The sequence below is a fragment of the Candoia aspera genome, chromosome 4 (genome assembly GCF_035149785.1).
Source record: "Candoia aspera isolate rCanAsp1 chromosome 4, rCanAsp1.hap2, whole genome shotgun sequence".
Classification (NCBI taxonomy): Eukaryota; Metazoa; Chordata; class Lepidosauria; order Squamata; family Boidae; genus Candoia; species Candoia aspera.
In genome coordinates, this window is record NC_086156.1 from 109,708,861 (window position 1) to 109,736,118 (window position 27,258).

The 27,258-nt window shown below is 42.6% G+C and overlaps 2 protein-coding genes across 2 annotated transcripts; both read left to right on the top strand.

Moving 5' to 3' along the window:
* Positions 1-5,923: 5,923 nt before the first annotated feature.
* Positions 5,924-17,008, top strand: LOC134497034 (vomeronasal type-2 receptor 26-like). The gene is made up of 5 exons (XM_063302750.1): positions 5,924-6,215; positions 11,134-11,660; positions 13,115-13,345; positions 14,773-14,899; positions 16,107-17,008. Exons 1-5 carry the CDS (start codon positions 5,924-5,926, stop codon positions 17,006-17,008), a joined length of 2,079 nt encoding a protein of 692 aa, XP_063158820.1.
* Positions 17,009-20,573: 3,565 nt separating this feature from the next.
* On the top strand, positions 20,574-27,258 carry LOC134497035 (vomeronasal type-2 receptor 26-like). Its single transcript, XM_063302751.1, has 5 exons — positions 20,574-20,785; positions 22,764-23,055; positions 23,528-23,659; positions 25,657-25,783; positions 26,357-27,258. The coding sequence occupies exons 1-5, from the start codon at positions 20,574-20,576 to the stop codon at positions 27,256-27,258; spliced, it is 1,665 nt and encodes a 554-aa protein (XP_063158821.1).

The window sequence follows — 27,258 nt, forward strand, 5'->3', positions numbered from 1 at the left end:
TAAATTACAGTGAAGGACCGCATATTATCAATTACACTTCCTAGACAACCCTATAACATGACTTTTATCCAATTATGCTTTAATTGCTGATGGAGAAGAAGAGGACATGGATGAGTGTTATAGTCAAGTTCAATCTGAAAATGATAGATCCTGCAAGCAAGATGGGCTGCTTGTGATTGAAGACTGGAATGCCAAAGTTGGGAATAGTAAGAGGAAATATGTAGTTGGATTGTATGGCTTGGGAAACTGAAAAGAAGCAGGAGGAAAACATATCATGTTCTGCAAATGCAATCATTTCTTTGCAGCTAACACAGTTTTCAGACAACCAGAACCATGTCTGTATATGTGGACATCACCAGACAGCACACAGAAATCAGATTGACTATGTCTCTGGAACAGGGAGGTTGAAAGAGCTGACTTATAACAGCAAAGATGTGGTGTACTGTGGAACACATCATGACCTGGTCATGTGGGGGTTCCAAGTCAAACTAAAGTAGAAGAACAAACCCAGTCAGTTTCTACAATATGATCTTTGGCATATAACCATCATTTTCAAGGCGAGTATCAGGAATTACATTGAAATCCTGATAGGGAACTAGAGGAACCATGGAATAAAATCAGAGAAGTGCTTAAGGATTAATGTGAAAGAGACTGCCAAAGACCAGGGAACAGAAGTAAGCAAACAGGATGTCAGAACAAACATTGGAAATTGCCAAGAAAAGAGAAGCAAAAGCCAAGAAAGACAAAGCTTCCAGGAAGGAAGAGGTGTTAGAAGAAGGAAGAAGCAGTATTTCAACGGCATCTGTAAAGACATCAAAGGTGGAAGCAGACATGGAAAAACAAGGAAAGTTTTCCAAAACATCCCCAAACTCAGAAGGAGATTCTAACCTCAAACCGGTATGCTAAGAAGCCAATAAATCAAGGAATTGGTTCAAAGAAGATGAAACAACAGTGGAAGGAGTGTACTGAGTGTATTTTTTTCTGCAGCTAACCTCCAAGATACCTTAGAAGATATTCCCTATATACCAGAACCTCTAATGCTAGAAGATGAAGTTAGATCAGCTCTCCAGACATTTCAAAAACAAACAGCTACAAGCATTGCTAGCATGTCTACAGAAATATCTAAAGCAACAGTGAAAGAATCTAGGTTCCAAACTATGCCAGCAAGTCTGGAGAACGACACCAAGTGGAAGACGTTAATCGACACACCAATACAAAAGAAATGAGACTTAACAGAGTGTGCAATTTGTATGCTATCAAAATAATGCCTAGCTTCATCCAAAACAGATTAGAGCCTTACATGGAAAGGGAAATGCCAGATGTTCAAGCTAGTTTTAGGAAAGACAAAGGAAGAAGAAACAGGATGCTGATGCACTCTGGATACTTAAGAAAGCCAAAGAATGCCAACAAGAAGTCAATATGCACTTCATTGGTTATAGAAAGGCCTTTGATTTTCTTGACCATGTCAGGCTCTGGAATGTGCTCTGGAAAATGGGAATAAGTGTAGTATTCCCACATTATATAAAGAATTCATATGGCCCCAAAGAGCTCTTAAATGATGCACTCAGAGCTGGTAAAATGAATATGCCCAATTCCTCAAGACAACGCATTTGAATAATCTCCATGATTACTTGCATAAAATGCATTATAGCTCTATACACCAATAATTACAAATCATTCAGCTTACTTCTAATAACAGCCATCCTGTCACTAGTATTGCTTTGGAGGCATGAACTTAAATCTCTGGGTGATGAACTAGTTAGAGGAACAATAAACAAGCCAAAATAAAACAGCTTCTTCAAAGCTATTTAATTTGTTCTTTATCAGAAATTTGGTCATTCAAAGAATATGATGAGGCAGGAGAATGTCCATCTTAGTCCTCCTTGGACAATTCTGTGATTTTTGAGGAGCAGCAAACATAATGTCTTTTTCGATGAGATATTGGACCTGGAAGCTCTTGGTGCTCAACTTAGATCTAGAGCATGGGGCTCCTCAACTGCTATTCTGCCAAATACATTTCTTCCAAGGGATTTAGCAAGGAACGATCTTTTCCTCTAAGCTATTTTAACACGTTCATGGAATATTTGACTTTCTGTAGACCCATATCACTAACCTGATGACATCTTGGAAATCCAAGAAGTCTATGACATATTGGAAGTGTTTTTTATTCAGCTGGGATGAAGAAGACAGTGTATAATAAATTCTGGGGCTAATAACTGGATTCATCAAAACCAGAGCAAATTAAAGTACTCTTGGTTAAAGGATTTGTTCCCAAATATATTTTAATTGAACCAGAGCATCCATCATTAGCTTCCAAATATGGGTGTGACCTGGTAATCAAATGTGTGTTGTTTGTAAGGTGTGTTGCGTGCATTGCATGCATGTACAAAAGGCAGGGCTTTGATTATCTGGTCATACCTACTATTTTGAAGTCAGTGACTGTCACAGTAGATGGCCCTGGATGTAACTACAGCTTAAATGAGCTGTACCGCCCATAAACAATTCGGATGTTGAGTGAGATCAAGTCATATCCGGAATATTTTCTAACTCATCATACCTCCTGCCACAGTTGAGGAGTATGGCAACTTCCTTTAAGAATGGAAAATTGGATCAAGAGACAATCACATCTCATGTATCAGTCCAAAAACAAAATAAAAAATAGACACTGTTCTGCCTAGGACTACCTCTGAAGTACCTCTAAAGGGTGACCAGACCAGTTAGTATAAAATATAGTACCAAAATGTTTAGCTAGCTAGTAATGGAATAGAGGAATAATCTATTGAGCAATCACTACAGGTAGTCCTTGTTTAGCAATCACAATTGAGACCAGCAACTGGGTTGTTAAGCAAAGCAGTCGCTAAGTGAAACCGTGACTGTGCTTATGATCTTACTTCAGCTTTCCTTTGCTTTGCAGGCCTGTAAGGGTCATCAATGTGAGGATTGGTTGTAAAGTTACTTTTTCATCACTGTCATAACTGTGAACAGTTGCTAAATGAGGCAGTTGCTAAACGAGGACTACCCCTATGGACATAAGAAACGGTCTCATAAAAATAAAGACCAATTTCATTCCAAGTGTCTCCTTCTTCTCTGTCATTCTACCCATCCAGGAATTCACTATGACTCATTCTGGAATTTCAGGATTGATGCAATAATTCTGCAAGCAAAATAAAGTTCTTCCAACATTCGATCAATCATCTTGTTTACTTAAGAAGTTCTGTTACTGAAGGCATCACATGTTACTTTCCCTGTAGTTGTCATAAACACTATAATTAATTTGCCAGATCAAACCTCTAGTGGCTTTTAAAATGACACTGAACAAGACATTCAGCAGTGAAGTCTACAATGGATATAAAGAACAGCAAAGTTTGGGCAGGATAGTATCAGGGACTTTGTCCCTTTCATCTCTGAGCATCTTTATGCAGTGAGACTTTTAAAAAATGTTTTGGCCAAGCAGAAGCAGTTGTCTAAAGCCAGCTTATCTAAATATAGGATCCAGACAGTACCAGAAATGTTGCTTCCCAAAAATCTGAGAAAGGCAAGATATGGTAGGATTTTTGCCCAACGGATGATGAGGTTTGGGGTCATGCTGCTGTCCCAGATAGCAGTCAAAGCCCAAACAATTAAATGCATTGGAAATGATGACCTTCATATTCAACATGAATGGTACCAAGCAGGTGACCTCCTCATTGGTGGGATGGTGTCACACATTCATTATTTGTTCCCTGTGATTTCCTTTACCCGGAATCCTTCTCAGGAGTCTTTTAATATCTCACTGTAAGTAGTCACTTCCTGCCCTAACATATGATGTTAGTTCTCGTTTTAATCTAATGGTTCCTCTTAATTGAAGGTTCTAGTTATTTCATAGATAGCTCCATCATTTATATATCCTGCCCTAGGGATGTGATGTTCCCTTTGGCCATTACAAGGTTTACAGACTTTACAGCTACCAGAGACTGAACAGAAGATCCCAATTTTTCAGGACAAAAGGCGAACACAGAAGTAATCTTTTTTTTTTTTCTGGCATGGGCATGAGGGAAGATGCCCTCTTCTACCAAACAAATCCACATCTTTAAAGAATGATGTCATCTCCTCTTTTCCAGCTGATCCAGACTTCCTAAGTAGAACTTACTTTCATGCAGTTGATCAATTCCATTCTCTTGCTCTCAATTTGTTCCTAATTAATTAAATTCTTCTTCACCAGTGGCATCTTAAATTGGATTCCATCTGAAAAATAGAGAATAAGATTTCTGGTACTTCTTGAAAATGTTGAAGCCCATAAGGATTCCAGGAAATGTCACCATTTGGGGTGAGATGGGGGCAATAAAAATTTGATAAATAAATAAATAACCTTAAACGTAGATCCCTTTATTCCAGTACAAATTCCTCAGAACTGTCTTTCTTAGGATGGGCTTTCCCATCGCATTCAGTTAGATAATACATGTGAGAATTATTTTGTGAAGTAGGTCACTTCATTTGCAGGGTGGTGACAAAGTTCTACCAACACGTCTTGGCCTTAGTGTTTGCCGTTAACGAGATCAATGAGAATCGCCAGATCTTGCCAAATGTCACTCTTGGATTTCATATCTATGACAGCTACTCTGAATCAAAGATGACCTACCGAAGTAGTCTTGATCTACTATTCAAATTACATGAGGTCGTCCCCAATTACATATGTCATATTAAAAAAAAAGTCATAGGAATCATTGGTGGACTGAGCTCTGATACCTCGTCATGCATGGCGGACATTTTTCACCTTTATAAGATTCCACAGGTAGGACCTAAGGCAACAGCTATCAAACACAGATCAGTCCCTCTTGTGTTCTGTTTCTTACAACAATCCCAATGCTTTAGAATGAGATGCATGAATAAAAATACAAAAGCCAGGATAAAATGTGGAATTCCACTATTACTACATTGTTCATGCAAACATTAGTTATATTAAGGGTATGGGTATATCCAGAAACTGTGGTTGTAATCTAAAAGTAGTAGGCATTTTTTTTCTTTTTCTTTTTTTTGTGAAAAGTCAGTCATAATTAACATGGTTTCAGTGGCCATCATCTATGGAAGATGAAGTCTGAATACCACCTTCAATAATAACTATTTTGAGTTAGGGTTAAGTATATCTTAATAGTAGGGAAAAAATAACCTACTAGTGGTATACTTAGTAGGGAAAAAATAACCTACTAGTGGTATACATGAGAAAAAGAAAAGTATGTTGTCTATGGTCTTAAATCAAACATTGACATAGATTTGGATGAAAAAGTCTGCTTTTTTAACTTGATGAGACAAAATGAAAATAAGAAGAAAAAAAAAAGACATGAATACAAAAAGTTGCAATAAAGTGGGGGGGGGGGTGCACGTGGGCCTTCAAGTCAGTCTTGACTTCTGGTGACTACCTGGACAAGCTCCTGCTGTTTTCTTGGCAAGGTTTTCCAAAGTGGTTTGCCATTGCCTCCTTCCTAGGGCTGAGAGAGAGTGACTGGCCCAAGGTCCCCCTGCTGGCTTTGTGCCTTAGGCAGGATTACAACTCAAGGTCTCCTGGTTTCTATCCTGAGGCCTTAACCACTACACCAACTGGCCCTCTAAAGGAAATTCACCTGTTTTAAATGGGATTTTATTGATTCTAGGCACGTAGGCTGCAGTTCTGTTAGCAGAAAGTCCACTAAACTTAAAAAGAAGTCTTAAAACAGAGGACAACCATTAGATGTTTATATAAACTGAGTTTGGGATTCTTCTGGAAGAAAAGCTAAAACTTGAATTAAATGCATGGTAAAGAAAATATATGAAATAAATATAACTGTTCCCACCACGTTCCTTTCTTCCTTTCTCACTCTCATGTTTTGTTCCTTTATTCCCCAAGATCTCTTACGGTTCATTTGAATCTAAAGGCACTGCAGGATCACATTTCCCTTCCTTCTATCGCATGGTCCCCAATGAAGCCCTTCAGTATGAGGGTTTAGTCAAGCTCCTTCTGCATTTCAGGTGGAAATGGGTAGGACTCATCACTGTAGATGATGAAGGTGGAGAACATTTTTTGACGACTATGGAGCCAAAGCTTTTGCAGAATGGAATTTGTTCAGAATTTGCCGAGAGACTTGACCAAATTATTCATTTCGGTGACTTGTCCCAAATGTTGGAACAAATAATGAGTCATGTTAACATATTTAGACAGAAAAAAGCCAATGCAATCATTATATATGGTGAAACAATAGCCTGTCATGTTCACATTCTAATGTCTGGTTAACATTGTAACATTTCACATGTCATTCTCTGTTCCGTATCTCTTCACCCGGGGTTTTTCCATTCTGTTGCCCTCCCTTGTTTTGAGGGCTTGGAATGCATGTTTGGGTTTGCGCTCCTGTTCAAGGTTACTTTCCCAGGCGCATCTAACGGCATTCAGCACCTGGGAGGGGGAGCGTCCTGACGGGCGACCGGGCGGGACCTGCCCACAAGCAAGGCTTTTAAGTTTGTATTTGGCGCGCTTTTGCTCATTCTCAGCTTTCTCTGTATTTGCATACTATTCCTTTAATAAATCAGTTATCTTTAAGCCCGAGCTTGTGAGACTGAGTATTTGGGTTTAGGCAATCGTTACATAAAGCTGAGAATCATTTTTTCCATTTTCCGCTGGCCCCATCCAATCCTTGGATAAGAGGGAACGCTAGCGATGACAGAACCTCAACTTCGCGTAAGTGAGGGAGGCGAAGAAGAGCGGGAGGTGGTCAAAAGCCGGCCAGCGCTAACCTCGAGAGCGCAAAGAGCAGCACGTCGGGAGTTGCGAGATACCCAATTGGACGAGCTGTTGACATCCATACAGGAGAGTCTCAGGAGTGAACAGAGATCTGTTATGGAAAGAACCACGGGGAGGGGGTCTCCCCAATTGGCCTGGGAGCACGAAGTCCCTCTGTCACCGAAGGTGGTGATAACCAACCAACCCCCGGAGGAGCCGGTCACTCCGGCCCGTATGAGGGCATTGGAAGATAAAATGGATTTAATAGTGACGATCCTCAAGGATCTACCCAGAGAGGATCAGCCCAGAGAGGCAGAGCCCACCCCGGAGGATTGGGAGGAAGAGCCGTCACAGTACCCCAGGCACAGCACCCTGTCCACCCGGGGGAGAAGTAAGACTCGATCAGCCCATCAAAGGGGAGAGCGAGAGGCAAGACCTCCTAGGGATCGACCACTTGTGGGGGCTCGGCGCACGCTGTCATTCGCGGCACCGCCACAGCCAGCTGAGCCGGCAAGAACCTTCCCACCATTTGGAGTGAAGTTTGATGGGGATCCCGCAACGCTCTCCTTCTTTATTACGAATGCCAAGCATTATATGGAAGATTGGGGTCGGAACTTTCGGTCTGAACACGGCAAGGTCAATTTCATTGCCAACAAGCTGAGAGGAAGGGCAGCGGATTGGTATGTGCAACTATGCCAAGCTGAGGCAACCGAGTTAGAGGACTTCGATGAATTTTTGTGGGCACTTAAAGAGCATTTCGAAGACCCCCTAGCTCAAGAAACGGCTAAAAATGACCTGCGGAAACTTTACCAAGGGTCCCTCTCAGTTGCCAAATATGCGTTGGAGTTTAAAGCTTTGGCAGGAAAAGTGGAAGACTGGTCTGAGCCAACAATCATCGAATTGTTCAAGCAGGGGCTTGAACCCGAAATCCTTCGATGGGCTCTGGGCAGAGATGATCCCAAAACGCTATATGGATGGATCCAGTTGGCGGGAAGCGCAGAAAATGCCCTACGAACCTATGCCCATACCAAAGAGCTTAGACAAACACGTCTCGCTAGAGGAGCGCGCGCATCTGGACTTGCCAGCCGCCCCAAACCGAAAACCTGGGAAGAAGAGAGGGAGCAACGGTTCTCCAAGGGTCAGTGCCTCCGATGTGGGAAAGAAGGGCATCGAGCCACGTCGTGCCCGAGACGCCGTCCAGAGGAACGACAGACGAAACCCGCGATAAAGACGCCTGCTCCTGCTCCACCGCGAAAACTGAAGGCAGCCCTCGCGGAACTGGACCCCCCCGACCTACCCTTCGGAGAAGAGGAGGAAGAGTTGCAATTCGAGCAGCCGGCGGGAAAAGCCTACCACCTGCCCTGAAGGGCGCCCTAGGGCAGGTGGAAGAAACCGGGCGTAACCATGATTCGGTGAGTGGAAACTTTCCCACACTGACTGTTAAACTTAAGCTGGGCTCACAAACCAAAACCGTGGAAGTGTGGGCCATGCTAGACTCGGGTTGCTCCCGTTCTCTAATGCACCCTGATGTCGTAGCGGCTCTAGAACTGCCCACGTTCCCTTTGCCACGACCCATGATTTTCACCCAGTTGGATGGAACTATGGCGGGAGGGAAAGCAGTTAATCTTTCCACGGGACTGGTCGCCTTGCAGATGGGCTCCCATCAGGAAAAGCTGCCATTTGTGGTAGCTCCAGTGGGGGGTCCTCTGGTGATTTTGGGGATGCCTTGGTTTGTGCAACAAAACCCTTTCATCAACTGGCTGCATAGAACTGTGACGTTTGCGGATGGATTTTACAAAGTACCCGAAAAGGACCTATTGGAGGACATGGAGGGTGGAGGGGTAGCGTATACCACTGTACAAACGCTTCAACCTCTTGAGGGGCTACCCAATCACTACCAAGATTTTGCTGAAGTATTTGGGGAAAAGGAAGCAGATCGCTTGCCACCCCACCGAAAAACGGACTGTGCCATTGAGTTTTTACCAAATGTAAAATTGCCTCACCCAAAAATATACCCCATGTCTCCCAAAGAGCTTACCACGCTAAGGGAGTTCATTGACAAAAATCTGGCTAGGGGTTTCATTGAGCCTGCTAATTCCCCGGTAGGAGCGCCTGTCCTATTCAGGCCAAAAAAGGATGGGTCATTAAGGCTTTGTACCGATTTCCGCGGGCTCAATGCGGTCTCAATATTAAATAAATATCCTTTGCCCCTGATCAAAGATATGTTATCACATCTGGCCAGAGGTAAAATCTTCTCAAAACTGGATTTGAGAGAAGCTTACTTTCGCATTCGCATAAGAGAGGGGGATGAGTGGAAAACAGCGTTCAACTGTCCTCTTGGGGCTTTCCAATATAAAGTTTTACCATTCGGTTTATCTGGGGCACCCGGGGTTTTTATGCAGTTAATCAATGAGGTCTTGCATGACCACCTATTTAAGGGGGTACTAGTCTATTTGGATGATGTATTGATTTATACAGAAACCATGGCAGAACATATCCACTTGGTGCGTCAGGTACTGGCTAAATTGGAAAAAGCAGAGTTGTATGCAAAACTGTCAAAATGTGCGTTTCATCAGTCGCAAATTGATTACCTAGGCTACCGAATTTCAGCTCAGGGCATTGAAATGGACCCTGCAAAAGTCGAAGCTATTGTAGCATGGGAGCCTCCGCGTACCAGGAGACAATTACAAAGTTTCCTTGGATTCTCTAATTTCTATCGGGCGTTCGCCCAAAATTTTGCAGAAATCGCCCTCCCCCTTACTGAACTGTTAAAAACCAAAGGACAGGGGGATACGCGACGTTCAAAGAACCCAGGCGCGCTCCTTAAATGGACTCCAGCCTGTCAGCAAGCGTTCCAAACGCTCAAACAACTTTTTACCACAGAACCAATTTTACAGCATCCCCAGGGCCTCCTTCAACCCGTAGCCACTCCGTCGGTCCCTTGGCAGGATATCTCCATGGATTTTATCGTTGATCTACCCCCTAGTCAACGCAAAACTGTCATTTGGGTCGTCAAAGACTTTTTCTCCAAACAAGCCCACTTTATCCCATGCGCTTCTATCCCTACCGCGCAACAGCTGGCACGCCTCTTCCTCATCCACGTGTACCGTCTCCACGGTATCCCCGCCCGTTTGGTGAGTGACAGAGGCACACAATTTACGTCACAATTTTGGCGCGCATTTTTGAAACTTCTGGGTACGAAACAATCACTTTCTACTGCTTGGCATCCAGAAACGGACGGATCTACAGAGGCTGTTAATTCTACCTTAGAGCAATACCTCAGAGCTTTTGTTAACTACCAGCAAGACAACTGGGTCGATCTACTCCCATTTGCTGAGGTCGCTTACAACAATTCCATTCATCAAACCACTGGTCAAGTTCCTTTTAAAACAGTTTTTGGACGCGAATTTGTTCCCATTCCTGAACTTCCTCATCCTCAACCGCTCCCAGCCACCCTCGCTGGCTGGGCGGACTCTCTCAAAGACTCATGGTCTAATATTCTACTTGCCCTCCAACATGCCCAAGCTGCCTATAAACGCCATGCTGATGCAAAGCGTTCCCCAGAACCATCCTTTGCAGTCGGGGATAAAGTCTACTTATCAACTAAGTTTATCAAGTCCCCACAACCCTCTAAGAAACTTGGTCCTAAATTTGTCGGTCCTTTTTCAATTGTTGCTCAGCTCAACCCTGTTACGTTTAAACTCGATTTACCTCACAACCTTAAACGTTTACACCCTGTTTTCCATTGCAGCTTACTCAAACCCTGCCTGTCATCGGACCGTTGGCACCCACAACCCACTCCTCCACCTCCTCTCATGATCGACAACCAGCAACACTTCGAGGTGGCATCTATTCTCGATTCCAGACGCCAGCGCTCTACTCTACAATACCTCGTCCGCTGGAAACATTTCCCTCATCCTGAATGGGTTGCTGCTCCAGACGTGCATTCTCCTCGTCTGGTCGCCCAATTTCACTCTGCCTATCCTGACAAACCGGCTCCCTAATTTCTTTTGGGGGGGCAATATGTCATGTTCACATTCTAATGTCTGGTTAACATTGTAACATTTCACATGTCATTCTCTGTTCCGTATCTCTTCACCCGGGGTTTTTCCATTCTGTTGCCCTCCCTTGTTTTGAGGGCTTGGAATGCATGTTTGGGTTTGCGCTCCTGTTCAAGGTTACTTTCCCAGGCGCATCTAACGGCATTCAGCACCTGGGAGGGGGAGCGTCCTGACGGGCGACCGGGCGGGACCTGCCCACAAGCAAGGCTTTTAAGTTTGTATTTGGCGCGCTTTTGCTCATTCTCAGCTTTCTCTGTATTTGCATACTATTCCTTTAATAAATCAGTTATCTTTAAGCCCGAGCTTGTGAGACTGAGTATTTGGGTTTAGGCAATCGTTACATAGCCATTATATGGCTGGCTTCGATTGCATTGGCAACAACTCTCCTTCCAGCTGGTTATGAACATGAAGAGAAAATCTCTGCAGGGAAAGTGTGGATCACAACTGCCCAGATAGATTTCACATTGCATATTATGCAAAAAGACCTTGATTTACAAATGTTCCATGGGGCTCTTTCCGTTGCGATTCACTCCAGACCGATTCTGGGCTTCCAAAAATTTCTTCAGAAGATCAAGCTTCCAGAGGCAAAGGGAGATGGCTTTATCAAACATTTCTGGGAGCAAGCTTTTGATTGCTATGATCATAATTCTGATGAAGCAAGAAACATTGACGGTGCATGTACTGGGGACGAGAGGCTGGAGGATCTCCCTGCAATTTATTTTGAAATGAGCATGACTGGCCACAGCTACAGTATTTACAATGCTGTTTATGCCTTGGCCCATGCCTTACACGCTGCTCATACCTCTAGGTTGAAGCACAGAGTTAGGAGAGAAGAAGCCAAGGAGTCGTTCCAGAATGTACACCCCTGGCAGGTAAGATTTCCTCTTTATGAAAGCTTCTTTGCAATTCTCTCTACTGATAGGATAGAATGGCAATGTTCAATGGTACAACATTTCTTGAATAATTAAGATTTAATCGTTTTGTAGTAGGGAAATTATGTGACATGCATCACCAGCTCATGCATTTATGAGCAGTAATATTTTGTCATCCTCTCCTTACATATAATAGCAAAATTAGAATATGTATTAATCTATCTGTTTTTAAAATTTGGATTCCAGCCTGCATTTTTTCTTACTCAAAAATAACCCAAGGATTGCCTTAATTTATATCTCAATACAACATAATCCACATGATCATACCTTTCTCATCTTTTTAGAGACAGGCTTAGTCTCCATGGACGTCAAAGCTTGGAACTACCTTTTTAAACTTTGGCTAAAGTTATTTTTCTTTCCAGTGGGTCCAATTCCACTCATTTTAGAGACCACTATAAGTCAACCTGGTAAAAAAACAAATCATTAGCAAGCTTCACTCCCAAGGACTATTGTTGAAGAGTCTGTGCCCAAAACACTTTGAAAACTTAAGCGGTGTTTGCAGGACATGGATTTTCAGATCAATCTCAGTGTGTCCCCCAGCCTCACAGCTCATAGCATCTTTTCAAATGGGTACGTGCCAGCTTCCTACTTCTCCTCCATCACAGTTCTGGAATATTGCTGGGCTTTCACTTTCACCACGCTGGATTCACTGCATTCTGCCATTCTATTGGCAGAATGCAATGAATAGTCTTCTATGGAACATTGCAAAAATGCCCCTCAACATCAGTGCACATACGTCATGGGGATGGGTCAGCAAAGTCCTTGAGCCAGAAGCTCCTTTAGTGTTCTCTCTACAGACAATCTGATTATTTTCAGCCATCCTCTCTTGAAGAAACTCCCTGGTGGAGCAGAAAGCACAAGTTACTTGTCATTTCTCCTGTCCAGCTATTATTCTGATCTGTCCTCCAGGATTACTCAGTTCTGAGCCTCTATTTTTTTCCTTTTTCATTTTTAGCTTCAGAGATTGATTTCACACAATACATACAGTATCTTTATTTCGCTCTGTTTTTTTCTGTATCTGACTCCTGGCCTTATGGATATCATGAAAGGATGGAAGAAGAGGAGGAGGAGATTTTTAGGTTGACTCCTTTCTTGTTTGTGCCATAAGACCTTACTATTTAAACATTTAATTATCCTCCAGTCATTATTTCGGGTGTTATTTTCACATTATCATCTAACCTTGTGCTGATTTAACATCTGATGTTTCATTTCCATAAATAGCACCTAAAAAAGTTAGATGCTGCCCATTAGCAACTGTTTTCCTTCAAGTTTTCTCTTTTATTGGTAGAAAATAGGCATCTTAATCCATCCAGATAAATTATTGGAAATAAGTCCTTGTTAATAATACTCTTTTCACTTCCTTCCATACCACATCTCCCTCTGTCTCTTCTTAGCTACATTCATTTCTGCAGAGGATTTCATTCAACAACAGTGCTAGAGATGAAATTACATTCAATGAACGGGGTGAATTAGTAGCTGGATTTGACATTATGAACTTGGTCACCTTCCCAAACAACTCTTATGTAAGAGTCCAGGTTGGGGAGCTGGATCCACGGGAGCTGGATCCAGGGAAAACCTTCATGATTAAGGAAGACCAGATCCAGTGGAACCAGAACTTCACTCAGGTAGGGTGTCAATGGCATGATCTTCAGTGACAGAATTAATGTATACTCTATGCCACATGCTTAGACTTCCCATATGTCACAAATCAGTCTTTTTAAATAAGAACTTGTAAGAATCGCCTCTCCAAAGCCACTTGAAGTTGTCCTGAAACAGATGAATCATCAGACAGGCTGATTATCTACATTCTTCTTACTCAGAGTTTGCATCATATGGAAGGAAGAAAATGTGACTAACTGCCCAGAGTCATCAGGTGTTGGGTATTGTACAAATTGAATGAATGAATGAATGAATGAATGAATGAATGAATGAATGAATGAGCAAGCCATTCATTGGGCTAGCCAAGGCAGAGAAGAAAATGATGTCTCACTCCTGAATTCTTTCTGTAAAAGTTAAAGGGACTCAAGGTTAAAAGCAACTTTTTATGGACAAAAGTGTAATGCAAGTAGTCCTCGTTTAGCTATCACCTTGGACAGTGACCATTTGCAGCTATGACAGGGATGAAAAGGTAACCTTTACAACCTTTGCCACACCTCTCTCTCAATCACATGTTTGCCATTACAGTCAGTTAGCATGTGTTGTCCTGTGCCTGACCCTTTTATTCTCCTTTTTCTCCCCCTTGCAGAGTGGAGAGATTGCCTAAACAAGCCAGCTCTTCCTCAGCTGCTTTTCTCCGCAGTGCAGTGCATCCCTAAAAAGGGCTAACCGCAAGTTAACAAGCTCAGCTCTGTGACCTTACTTAGTTGATTAGAACCCTCCGGTCACTCCCAGCTGCCATCTGAAATTGACCACACTCTAATCAGTCTCACACCATCAGCTTCCTTTTGCCTCCTAAACAGCTCCTGGCTCACAGCAGTGAGCAGGCTAGGCAAATAGCCAGGGCTAGCACATTCCTTTGGATGAGTATTCCCCTTCGTGGGCCTGCTTACTCTGTTGTAATCCCTTCCTCTCCAATGAATGTAAATACAAACATTCATTCTCTTCTTGCTCATTATTGCAGTGCCAAGGTGAGCATTCCCACGGGCAGGGGAGTTGGGGAAGAAGGCTATACGATGTGCCCTTTTACCAGGCTTCCTTGTGAATGGTGTTCAGAAACCTTCCCTACCGTTTGGGCTCACCCCGCTGTTTGGGTTCATATCCTTCTGACACTGCAAAGCAAAGGAAAGCAAAGGAAAGCTGAACTAAAATCATAAGCAGAGTCGCGGCCATGTGACTTTTCACTTAGCGACCACTTTGCTTAACAACCAAGTCACCAGTCCCAACTGCAGTCACTAAATAAGGACTACCTGTATTCTTCAGTTGCTCCCCAGTACTTGCTCCCTCACCTACCTCTGCCTTGTGGCTCGGCTGGCCCTCTCCATCCATGATAAATCTTAAATACGGCAAGTTCATTTACCATGAAGCCCATTCTCAGAATGTCTTTTTTAAATAGGTGCCTCCTCTTTCCTTATGCAATGACCTTTGTCCTCTTGGATACAGAAAGACAAAAAAGGAAGGGGAGAAATTTTGCTGCTATGATTGTGCTCCATGTCCAGAGAGGATGATTTCAAGCCAGATGGGTAAGAGGCATAAGATAAAAAGAACACTGCAATCAAATTATTATTTTATCATAATTGCACATTTTACAGTACCTTTTATTGTTTACTTTTACTTGTATTGTCTTCGGAGAAAATATTTTTATGAAGGTAAGTTGGGTAAATAAGCTATCATTCCTTCTCCACGCAACCATCTAAGCTATGGTTAGCTATGGTTTGGTTACTAGATAGGGAAATCATGATGATGCTTCCCATAAATGTTATCCAACTATCCTGCTTACTGTGGAAAGAAAGGGTCTAAAAAAAGCATTTCTCTTCATAATCTTTCCTCTGCTGAGTTCATAGACTCTATTTTCATATATTGCATTAAAGCAGCTATCACACTCCTTTGAAATAGAATGCAGTCATCATGGATAACGCTGTTTATGTGCATTAGTTTCTTTTCGTCTGAGTATACGTGCGTGTGTGTGTGTGTGTGTGTGTGTGCTGAAGCAAGAGATGGCTATCCATCAACAATCACATGATCCAGAACCAAGATAGTATGAAAGGGAGAATGATGAATTTCTGATAGAACAGTTCTGGTGGAACCCTTGTGACTACATAATGGGCACAGGAAAAGAATGAATGCCAATACTATATCATTCTATAGTATACAGTATATGGGTACTGGAAGTTAAATCTTATTACCACCTTGGAGATGACACGTTTCACCTGAAGGACAAATCTCTTATGCAACTAAGGGCAAGCTTCTCAATTCTCCAATATTTTATCACTGCCCACCTCCAGCACGTATTCTCCAATTGTCTCTCTTCTACTCCCTACCTTCCCAAGACATCTTGGGAATTTCCATTAACAGATATTTATTTATCTGTTTACTTTTGCTTAAAGTTTCACATGTCATAAAGGGAGATGCATCTATCTCTAATTTTATAAAAATGCTTTGGGTAAAGATAAAGATAAGGATGCTGTTGAATTGAACTCTGTTCTGGTGAGTACGGGGAGAAAACCTACAGTTCCTTTGAATATTTTCAGGTAAACAATGTCCTTCAAAGAAGCAAGACTGCTTGAGCAGAAAGAAAAATATGGCCACCATAATCCACTTTTACTTGTTCACTTCTCCACAGGATCCCAAATACATTCTGAAACACATATGATGGACTCCTGGTAAATTAGTTTCCAGTCTTAAGGATGATTGGTGTTCTTTCCAAATAATCTTCTCTTCTCATTCCAGACATGGAAAATTGTAAGAGGTGCTCCATGGATCATTTTCCAAATGAAGCTCATGTACAATGCATTCCAAAGAAACTGAACTTCCTCTCCTTTGAAGAACCGCTGGGCATCACTCTGGTTTCTCTGGCTCTTCTTTTTTGCCTGGTGACAGCTTTTGTACTCACAATCTTCATTAAGCAACAGGACACTCCCATCGTCAAAGCCAACAATCGCAGCCTCACCTACCTCCTCCTTATCTCTCTCATTCTCTGCTTCCTCTGCTCTCTTCTCTTCATTGGACAGCCCAATAAGGCGACCTGCCTCCTCCGACAAACAGCATTTGGCACCATCTTCTCCACTGCTGTTTCTTCTATTTTGGCCAAAACCATCACAGTGGTTCTAGCTTTCCTAGCCTCGAAGCCAGGAAACCTATTCCACAAATGGGTGGGGCCAAAGTTGGCTTATTCTATTGTCTGGCTCTGCTCCTTCATTCAAGTAGCTATTTGTGCCCTTTGGCTGGGTACATCTCCTCCCTTTCCAGATTTGGACATGGAGACACTCCTTGGAGAAATCATAGTAGAGTGTCATGAAGGCTCCGCCACCATGTTTTACTGTGTCTTGGGCTACCTGGGCTTCTTGGCCCTTCTCAGCTTCACTGTGGCCTTCCTAGCCAGGAAGTTGCCGGACAGTTTCAACGAAGCCAAGTTCATCACTTTCACCATGTTGGTGTTCTGCAGCGTTTGGCTGACCTTTGTGCCCACCTACCTGAGCACCAAGGGAAAATACATGGTGGCTGTAGAAATCTTCTCTATCCTGTCTTCCAGTGCTGGCTTACTGGGATGCATCTTTACCCCTAAATGTTTCATTATTATACTGAGGCCTGAGCTCAACACAAGGGAACAATTAATCCACAGAAAAACATAAATATATGTCGCCTTCACTTAGCACCTGCATGTTCAGTAAATCTTTGAAGGTACGACAGTGCTGAAAAAATAACTTTACAACCAATGACTGCATTTATTACCTTCACAGCATTCCTCAGTCACACAGTTGCCATTACAGTCAGAATGAGTTGTTCTGTGCCTGACCTGTTTTTTACTTTTCCCCCCACTTGCAGATTAGAGAGATTGGAGAGGAAGGGATCACCAGAGAGTAAGCAGGCACACAGTAGGGAATAAAACAGGTCAGGCACAGGAGAGATTGGCCTACAGAAATCACTTGGCTTTCCCTCCCCCCCAGCAAAGCACAAGCCCACTCATAGGTATCAAGCAAATCCAACTTAATGGTATTTTTCATAAATTTTGCTGTCGCTTAATAAACATTGGTTCACATAGAAGATGACATCTGATGAACAATTTGTCCAGATAACTATAGAGTGGTGTGTTGTGTTGGAAGGTAGTTGTCAGAGAGGCCAGACTGGTGCCATTTTAGAAGAGAAGTTAATGCTTTTTGTGTTAGCACAGAAGCAAGAGTGTCACATAACATTTTATTAAGAATTATAAATGATAAGAATAAAAGTCAATACAAACTACAAAAAAAATACAAACAAAAAAGGGGGAGGGAATATAGAAAAGGAAAAGAAGAAAAAGAAAAAGAAAAAAAAGTGACCCACCTAGAGGGCCGTGCAGAGGAGTTTTCAGAGCATCTGCAAGACAAAATCGCTCAGATCCACTCCACGCTAGACTCCAAGCATGAGGCAGGGTCTGTGTAGATACCAAGGGATCGTACTTACCATGTTATCTGGGAACAGTTTGATCCTGTTGGACCCGAGGAAGTGGACAGGATCCTCCAGACAGTAAATGCCACCACTTGCCAATTAGATCCATGTCCCTCCTGGCTGGTGAAAGCAGCTCGGGAGGTGACATGTGGTTGGGTCCAGGCGATGGTTAATACATCCTTGAGGGAGGGGGTGTTTACAGCTGCCTTTAAGGAAGCACTGGTACAACCCCTCCTCAACAAACCATCGTTGGACCCTACTGTACTGGATAATTTTCATCCAGTCTCCCACCTCCCCTTTTGGGGGAAAGTGGTTGAGAAAGTGGTGGCATTACAACTCCAGAGGATTCTGGAGGAAACAGATTATCTAGACCCCTTTCAGTCAGGTTTCAGGCCTGGATATGGGACAGAAACGGCATTGGTCGCTCTTATGGATGATCTCTGGCGGGAGCGGGATGGGGGTAGTGCATCCATTCTTGCTCTTCTTGACCTCTCAGCGGCTTTCAATACCATCGACCATGGTATCCTTTTGGTTCAGCTCAGGGAGTTGGGGGTGGGCAGTGTAGTTTTGCACTGATTCACCTCCTTCCTCCAGGGCCGGTCCCAGTCAGTGGTGATAGGGGGGGAGAGATATGACCCTTGACCTCTCCTTTGTGGGGTGCCGCAGGGTTCAGTCCTCTCTCCTCTCCTATTTAACTTCTACATGAAACCACTGGGCGAGATCATCCATCACCACGGGATGAGGTATCATCAGTATGCCGATGATACTCAATTGTATATCTCCATCCCGGGTGAGGTAAGTGATGCTGTGACTGCCCTCTCTCAGTGCCTGGGGGCTGTAGGGGTCTGGATGGGGAACAACAGGCTTTGGCTGAACCCTGGTAAGATGGAGTGGCTCTGGGTTAAGGGTTCCTCCGTATCCAGGACTTTGTCATCTTTAGTTCTGGATGGGGTTGCACTGCCCCAGACAGACCCGGTGTGTAAACTGGGGGTCCTCATGGACTCACGGCTCCTGCTGGAAGAGCAGGTGGCAGCCGTGGCCAGAAGGGCCTTTGCACAGCTTCCTGTTGTGCACCATTTGCGCCCTTTCCTAGATCGGGAAGCCCTTCGGACGGTCACTCATGCCCTTGTTATCTCCCATATAGACTACTGCAATGTGCTCTACATGGGGCTACCCTTGAAGAGTATCCGGAAGCTTCAGCTGGTCCAGAATGTGGCCACGAGGGCTAGTTTTGGCTCCCCTAGAAGGGCACACATAACACCTTTGCTACGTGAGCTGCATTGGATACCAGTTTTCTTCTGGATGCAAATCAAGGTGTTGGTTATCACCTTTAAAGCCCTACATGGCATGGGACCAGGTTACCTGAGGGACCACCTCTTCCCCGTATCATCAGCCCGTCCCACCCGCTCATGCAGAGAGGGCATGCTGCGGACCCTGTCAATAAGAGAATTCCATCTGGCGGGGTCCAGGAGGTGGGCCTTCTGGGCAGTAGCACCCACCCTTTGGAACATCTTGCCCCCGGAGGTGAGATTAGCCCCATCGCTCCTAGCCTTCCAGAGGAAGTTGAAGACCTGGCTCTGCCACCGGGCTTGGGGCAGGGAGGGAATTGACATACTTGGGGTTGGCTGGTGCCTTGAAGTGCCCCTCCTACATGATGGTCAAAGAGATCATAGCCATCTGGATTTTATGAGCTGGGGTAGTTAAGAATTCGTTTTAGTTTTAATGGTATTTTATTAGAATTTTATCGTGTATTTATTTGAGTTTTTATTGTATATTTATTCTGTGTTGTAAACTACCCAGAGTCCCTCCGGTCAGAGAAGATGGGCGGTGACAAATTTGATAAATAAATAAATAAACAAACAAACTTTCCCCTTCATCCCAGCAGGTAAAAACAATTTTAGTAGCTTATCATCATCTCCAAATAAGACATAATCTCTCTTCTCCCCATAAATCATCTCTTAGACAAAAACAAAAAACAAAATCCAAATGCTTTGTCAATCATTCTTTGTCAGCAAAAGTCCAGTAAGGGCAACCAGATATAACTATTTTCCTCTTTTAGCCCTGATCAAACAAGCCAACCTTATAAACCTTCCCGGAGTTTTCAAAATTATTCTTTAACCACTTCAAAAAAACCCTCAGAGGTAGTATATAGTTGCATCTATTTAAATCTTCACAGTATAGGTCATGGCTATCTGAGGTTCTGTCTCTCTCTCATTATTTCTGCCCACCCCATAAGATCTGGTGCACTTCCTTCTGCTAAGCAATGTCATCTCATTCATTCCAAAGTTTAACACGTTGGAATAAGCCCAACCAACTTGTTTTGATATTATGCAAACTTTTTCACTTCTGCAAGATTACTATTAACGTTACCCTTTTACCTTTTCTGTACTGATCACAAACGCCGTAATTAATGTCCTAAGTCAGCTCTCCAGAGATCTGAAAATTGCATGAGAGAACAACAAAAAACAGCTTAGACAAAAATGGAAATAAATGTCTATGCTCCCATTCATGCATAAGGTTAGGTTTGGCTGACAGAGGGAACTCTCTCCATCTGACCTTTGAGCATCTTTTCACAGATAAACTTCAGATGACTGGTTCAGTCAGTACTCAAGGCATAAGTTCGTAATTGTAAGAACTCTCTTGCCAGCAGTTAGAGCTCCATCAAAGCAGCTGGGATGAACCAAGGCTGACCGCAGCAGAATGCTGCTGCAGGGAAGCAGGAGAGGGACAAAATGCAGACAGATGTTTGCCTGCAGGATGATGGGGGCTAGAATGCTGCTGAGTGTGCTGCTATTGCTGACCTTCCGGCTGACCATCACAGTAGAAACTCTTAAGTGCACGGGAAATTCTGCCGTTTCTGTTCCACACGAATGGTCCCAGGAAGGCAAATACATCTTTGGTGGGATGGCATCGCTCCTTCATTTTGCGTTCCCCGACTATATGTACAACATGCACCCTTCTGAGGAGTCATTTACCCTCCCATAGTAAGGAATCAATTCCCGGTCTGATCCATACGGTGAAGTTTCATGTTAAGTTTTTTTATTAATTTCTTTTTTATCATGTGCCATCAAGTTGTCATCAACTCTTACCAACTGCATAGATAGATTTTCTCTATGACATCTGTCCCTAACCTGCTCTTTCAAGTCTTCCAACACAATGTTAATTTAGTGATGCTTTATATTTCTATGGCTTCCAGTTCCTCCTGTCCTTTTCCAGGGAAGGGGGTGTTACATCATTCTGTCTTTCAAAACCATGAATGGATCATAGGCATCCTCTATAGACCAAGTCAGACTATTTCTACTTTTCCCCTCATGCTATCTTATGTGATTGGAGGCAGCTTGACAGAGATGTGATCCCTTCAAGCACCCACTTAATTTCTTGGCTTTTGGTGATCCCAGGAATTAAACCTGGAAAGAACCATGGACAGCAGACATGAAAGCATTCAGCCAGACTCTCCGCCCTATGAATGGTTCAATAGAACAAATACATTTACAGACATTAACCTGCTTGCTTCTCTTATCTCTTCTTTTACTTGAAGTTTACTATTTTAGGTGGGGGAGGCACACAGTATTGATTCTCCCATTTACTTAAAGCACAAATTGTTCATGGACCATTAAAAATTTAAAGCTTTATTCCAAAATAATATGATATGAACAGATGGTATAAAACAGTGTTTTTCAAACTTGGGGACTTTAAGATGTGTGGACTTCAATTCCCAGAATTCCCCAGCCAGCATGCTGGCACAAGGAAATTTACAAGAGAGACTTATGGTTTGGAGCAAAGTAAGTCAGAATTTGAAACACAGTTGTGTACTGATGATGAGCATGTAATTGCTAAAATGTACAAACTTTTGCTGAATTTTGAAACAGAGGAAAAACAGGTTAAGAATGTCTGATAAAGTTGGTAAGAATTTTGGTGATAATATACAGCTGGATCAATGGGAAAATATGTGGTTTAAAGGGTTGAAAGTTACATTGTGTTATGATCTCAAACAGAAGCTTTATAAAATGATGCATCACTGGTATATATATTATCTAGAATGTATAAAGGCACTTCAGATGTATGTTGGAAATGTGAACAGCACAAAGGGATGTTTTATCATCTTTGGTGGACATAAAAAAAATTGGATTCAAATACATACTTTGATACAGAGGATTTTAAAGATCAATATTCATTTGAAGCCAAAACTTTTCCTTTTAAGATTAATGGACAAACAGTTAGAAAAAAAGTCATGGAAGATTGTTTCAGTATATGATTACTGCAGTGAGATAAATATATGCACAGAGATGGCAAGATTTGACACTACCTACTATGGAGGAATGGTTGGTGAAGTTGACAGTTTTGCTGAAATGGATAAATTGACTTTTTTAATTAGAGAAAAGCAACTATCTACAATTATTGGTGATTGGAAACCTCTTACAGACTTTTTTTGTAAAAATGAAAAAAATGAACTTGAGATTTATGGATTTGATGATTAGACAGGATAGTTTATAGAAAGAAGAAGAATATGATGTACCGTTATTGTGCTTATAACTCTGTGAAGAATATCAGAAGCCGCTTCTTTATATCTTTTTTTTTCTTTTTCTATTTTTCCTCAACTTTTTTTCTTTTCTTGACTTTTGATTTTTTCTTTGATTTCTTTTTTTCTTACTTTATATCAGTTTGTATTTTTATCTTCTTATTTAAAAGGTATAATAAAATATATATAAGTAAAAAAAGAAAATTTAGGAGACAAATGTTTGGTTGTCAGAAGAGCTCCAAATCTGGTTTTCTTTCATTGAACATATTCTTCCATCTCTTTTTCCTTTCCTTTTCATTCTCTTTTCTATTCTCTCTACCTGTCACCTCTTCCTCTTTCTCCTTATCCTCCTTTTATTTTTTTTACATTTTTTACATATTATTTACTTGCATTTTAAAAAGCTACAAATGATTCTTTCATCACCCAAATCACTTCCTTTGCAGTGTGGTGACAAAGGTCTACCAACACATTTTGGCTCTGGAGTTTGCCATAAAAGAGATCAACCAGGATCCCCAGATCTTGCCCAACGTCACCCTTGGGTTCCACACCTATGATAGCTACTCGGATTCAAAGATGACCTACCGTACCAGTCTGGACATGCTCTTCAAAGTACACAAGTTTGTGCCCAACTACATCTGTGGGGCCCCCAAAAACCTCATAGGAATTATTGGAGGACTGAGTTCTGATACCTCCTCACGCATGGCAGAAATTGTTCAGCTCTTCAAAATTCCACAGGTAGACGTTCAACCTGCAGACTCAGGGAATTACTACAGATTACAGATAATTCCTTCTTGTCTTCTTTGCTCTTCATAATTTGATGCTTCATAGATCATGATACATATATAAGTCTATTCCTCCCTCTGCAAGCGATCACATAATGACTACTAGGTGCTCCAAATAACTAAGATGGTCAATATTTATCTATCAATATTTATTAGAGAGGTCCACAACAGTATACATTATAAATATATACATAAAGGTTATACAGACATACAGAATGTATCCTAAAGAAAGGGGAAATATTTTCCAGAAACCCAAAAGGATGTTTTAAATATTTCTTCCAGTAACATCTGCAGATAAACTGGATGCAATATGAGTTGGAAAGAAAAAAATTTAAATAAAACAATCCTCTTTTAAAAAATCTTTTTCTTTCTCACTTTCTCCTTTCTCGGTGTTTTAGTTCTTATGTTCTGCTTTCTTCCTCCAGATTTCATATGGCTTGTTTGAATTAGAAGTTGCGGCTGAATCACGTTCTCCTTCCTTCTATCGCATGGTCCCCAATGAAGCTCTTCAGTACAAGGGCTTAGTCCAGCTCCTTCTGCATTTCAGGTGGAAATGGGTAGGACTCATGACAGTGAATAACCTGGATGGAGAACATTTTTTGCGGATCATGGAACCCCTGCTTTTGAAACATAAGATCTGCTCTGAATTCACAGCAAGATTTGACAAAAATATGCATTTCAAACACTTTCCTGATGTAATCCATGAAGCAGTGAGACATCTCAACATTTTTACACAGAAAAAAGCTCGTGCAATTATATTATATGGTGAAAACATAACTGTGATGTGGTTGGCTTCAGCATTATTACTAGGAGTTTATTTTCCTGTAGCTGGTGTGCTTTATAATGGGACTCTGTCTACCACAAAGGTGTGGATTACAACAGCCCAAAATGATTTCACGTTACATATCATGCAAAAGTCATTTCCCATGCAAATATTTCACGGTGCCCTTGCCTTCACATTTCATACAAAACAGCCCCCGGGATTCGACAATTTTCTTCGGAACATCAATCTTTCTGGTAGGAAAAGAGATGGCTTTATTGCCACTTTTTGGGAACAAGCTTTTGAGTGTCCAAATGACACATGTCATGGAGAAGAACCCCTGGAGATTCTTCCTGCACCTTTCTTTGAAATGAGCATGACGGGCCACAGCTACAGCATCTATAATGCTGTACTGGCTCTGGCACAGAGCTTGCTTGCGGCTCTCACATCTCAATCCACCCACCGACTAATGGAGAGTTCTGCCAGAAAAGTAAAAGATGTGGAGCCTTGGCAGGTAAACGCCCTCCTCTTAATTTTCTTTTTAATGGCCTGCACAGTTAGAATACAACCGAGGGACCTCCATTACCCACCATCCCTGTACTCAACAAATTAATCGGTATCTATCTCATTTGAGCATTACAAATTGCAGGCATTGGATCCTATTAACCCTGGGAGAGCACATGCTATTTCAGCTTTCCCAGGCAGGATGGAAAAGTCCAACAGAGACATCCATACACATTTGTCTAAATCCTTATAGACGGTTCATCATATTTTGGAAGCCAAGACCACAGGGAGAGTTCTAAGGATGCACACAGAAAGCAGAACACATAGGATGCAGAAATATGCTCACATTAGTACATTTCTTTTGTAGGGCAACCCATGCTTTTTTAAGGGAAGAACTGAAAGTGGTTCCATTCTTTAAGCCTTGTTCCTGGGTGAGAAGAGTATGGGAAGGGTACGCAAGGCCATCCGTGCACACTGCTTGAAAGAACACAGCATGATATTCCAAACTTTCTCTTACTCTTCTCTTCCTGAAGCTCCACTCATTTCTGCGGGGAATGGCCTTCAACAACAGTGCTGGAGATGAAATTGCTTTAAATGATCAGGGAGAGCTAAAGGCAGGATTTGACATTGTGAACTTGGTCACTTTCCCAAATAACTCCTATATCAGGGTCCATGTTGGAGAAGTGCATCCACATACTTCTCCAGGAAAAACCCTCATCATTCATCAGGACAGAATCCAGTGGCAACCAGAATTTACTCAGGTAGACTCATCATTACCTTGTTGAAATGACAAAAATCATGTACCCCCTTGGCCATGGCTAGATATTCTGCCACAGATCCCCAAGTATTGTTTGCACGAGATGATTGAGATCCACCCAGGAACTGTAAAAGATCAGCTGAGACACTCAGATCACCTGCGGGGTAACTAAATTCCAGTCTTACAAGGCATGTCCACCCAGGAATGTGCCATTCACAGCTGAGCGGTAAAGAGCTCTCGGCCCCTGATTCCATACACAAACTTAAGGGGCCCAAGAGCTGAGGTTTGCTTTCATGCTAACTCAAGCAGGGTCTCCTCACCTTCCCTCAAGAAAGCAAATTGCAATGGGACCCCAACACAGGGGATTAGCACTACGACCCGTCAGTGTAGGGCTGTCTCTGCCCATCCATGGTCCATAAGGTTAGCGTTCTGTCATTATGCACTCTGTTTAGGGACCATTGATCCTGTGTGTGTGTGTTTGTGTGTGTGTGTGTTTCTGTGTATTGCTACTGACCTCCAATCTTTTTGGATAGTTGCCACCTCTCTCCTTATGCACTGACCCTTGTCCTCTGGGATCCAGAAAGACAAAGAAGGAGGGGGAGAAATTTTGCTGCTATGATTGTGCTCCATGTCCAGAAAGGATGATATCAAACCAAATGGGTAAGATGCACAACATTAAAGCATGTCTCAATTGCTTTGCAACATAGCTTTTTCTCAGAGAAGGATAGTTTCCTGTATCACCCATGATTCTAGGCCCAAATTGGAATCTTACTCTACTTGCTGAAGGGACGTAATAATTAAAGACCACAGCTATCACACAGCATAAAGGTCGAACTAAGGACTACACAATATATTTTCACCTTTGTGGTCCACCTTTTAGTCTTTATGGTCTAATAGCCTCTGCTCAGTTTGCTCGCTCACTGTGGTTTCTTTTACCACAATTTTGGTAGTTTCTTGTCTACACACTCTACGATGTTACGACTCAGGCTAAATGAAGTGGATCTTATTCTGGTTCTTTTCCAAGAGGCTCTCTTCTCCATTTCTACTCTTGAAATATGCAAACATCGTGTATCCACTTGACCTTTTTCTGCCTACAGGCCATGTTCAAATCATTCCTAAGATGGAAGATTTGATCACTCACTCTCACAGATTTTGACATGTTTGGGTACTAGATCTTAAGAATTTCTGTGATGAAGTCAACTCCAACAAGAATAAAATGTTTTTTTTTCTCAGACATGGAGAATTGTGTTACTTGTCCAAAGGATCAGTTTCCAAACCAAGCTAGAGACAAGTGCATTCCAAAAACACTGAACTTCCTCTCCTTCGAAGAACCGCTGGGCATCACTCTGGTTTCTCTGGCTCTTCTTTTTTGCCTGGTGACGGCTTTCGTGCTGGCAATCTTTATTAAGCAGCGGGACACTCCCATCGTCAAAGCCAACAATCGCAGCCTCACCTACCTCCTCCTCATCTCCCTCTTTCTCTGCTTCCTCTGCTCTCTTCTCTTCATCGGACAGCCCAACAAGGCCACCTGCCTCCTCCGACAAACGGCATTTGGCATCATCTTCTCTGTTGCCGTTTCCTCTGTTCTGGCCAAAACCACCACAGTCATCGTGGCATTCCTTGCTTCTAAACCGGGAAACGTTTTCCACAAATGGGTGGGGCAAAAGTTGGCCTATGCTATTGTCTGGGGTGGATCCCTCCTTCAAGCAGGCATTTGTGTGTTTTGGCTGGGTTCTTCTCCTCCCTTCCCAAATCTGGACACACAAACCCTGCCTGGGGAAATCATAGTGGAATGTCACGAAGGCTCCGCCACCATGTTTTACTGTGTCTTGGGCTACCTGGGCTTCTTGGCCCTTCTCAGCTTCACTGTGGCCTTCCTAGCCAGGAAGTTGCCGGACAGTTTCAACGAAGCCACGTTCATCACTTTCAGCATGTTGGTGTTCTGCAGCGTTTGGCTGACCTTTGTGCCCACCTACCTGAGCACCAAGGGGAAGTACATGGTGGCTGTAGAAATCTTCTCTATCCTGTCTTCCAGTGCTGGCTTACTGGGATGCATCTTCACCCCTAAATGTTTCATTATTATACTGAGGCCTGAGCTCAACACAAGGGAACAATTAATCCATAGAAGAACATAA

Bases quoted from the DNA above. Each gene is read 5' to 3' on its own strand.
- LOC134497035 (XM_063302751.1), top strand. From the start codon at position 20,574: ATGCTGCTGAGTGTGCTGCTATTGCTGACCTTCCGGCTGACCATCACA. The intron at 23,056-23,527 runs GTAGACGTTCAA...TTCTTCCTCCAG, and splicing joins AGCTCTTCAAAATTCCACAG to ATTTCATATGGCTTGTTTGA. The intron at 23,660-25,656 runs GTAGGACTCATG...CTTTTTGGATAG, and splicing joins TGCATTTCAGGTGGAAATGG to TTGCCACCTCTCTCCTTATG.
- LOC134497034 (XM_063302750.1), top strand. From the start codon at position 5,924: ATGGTCCCCAATGAAGCCCTTCAGTATGAGGGTTTAGTCAAGCTCCTT. The intron at 11,661-13,114 runs GTAAGATTTCCT...GTCTCTTCTTAG, and splicing joins AGAATGTACACCCCTGGCAG to CTACATTCATTTCTGCAGAG. The intron at 14,900-16,106 runs GTAAGAGGCATA...TTCTCATTCCAG, and splicing joins GATGATTTCAAGCCAGATGG to ACATGGAAAATTGTAAGAGG.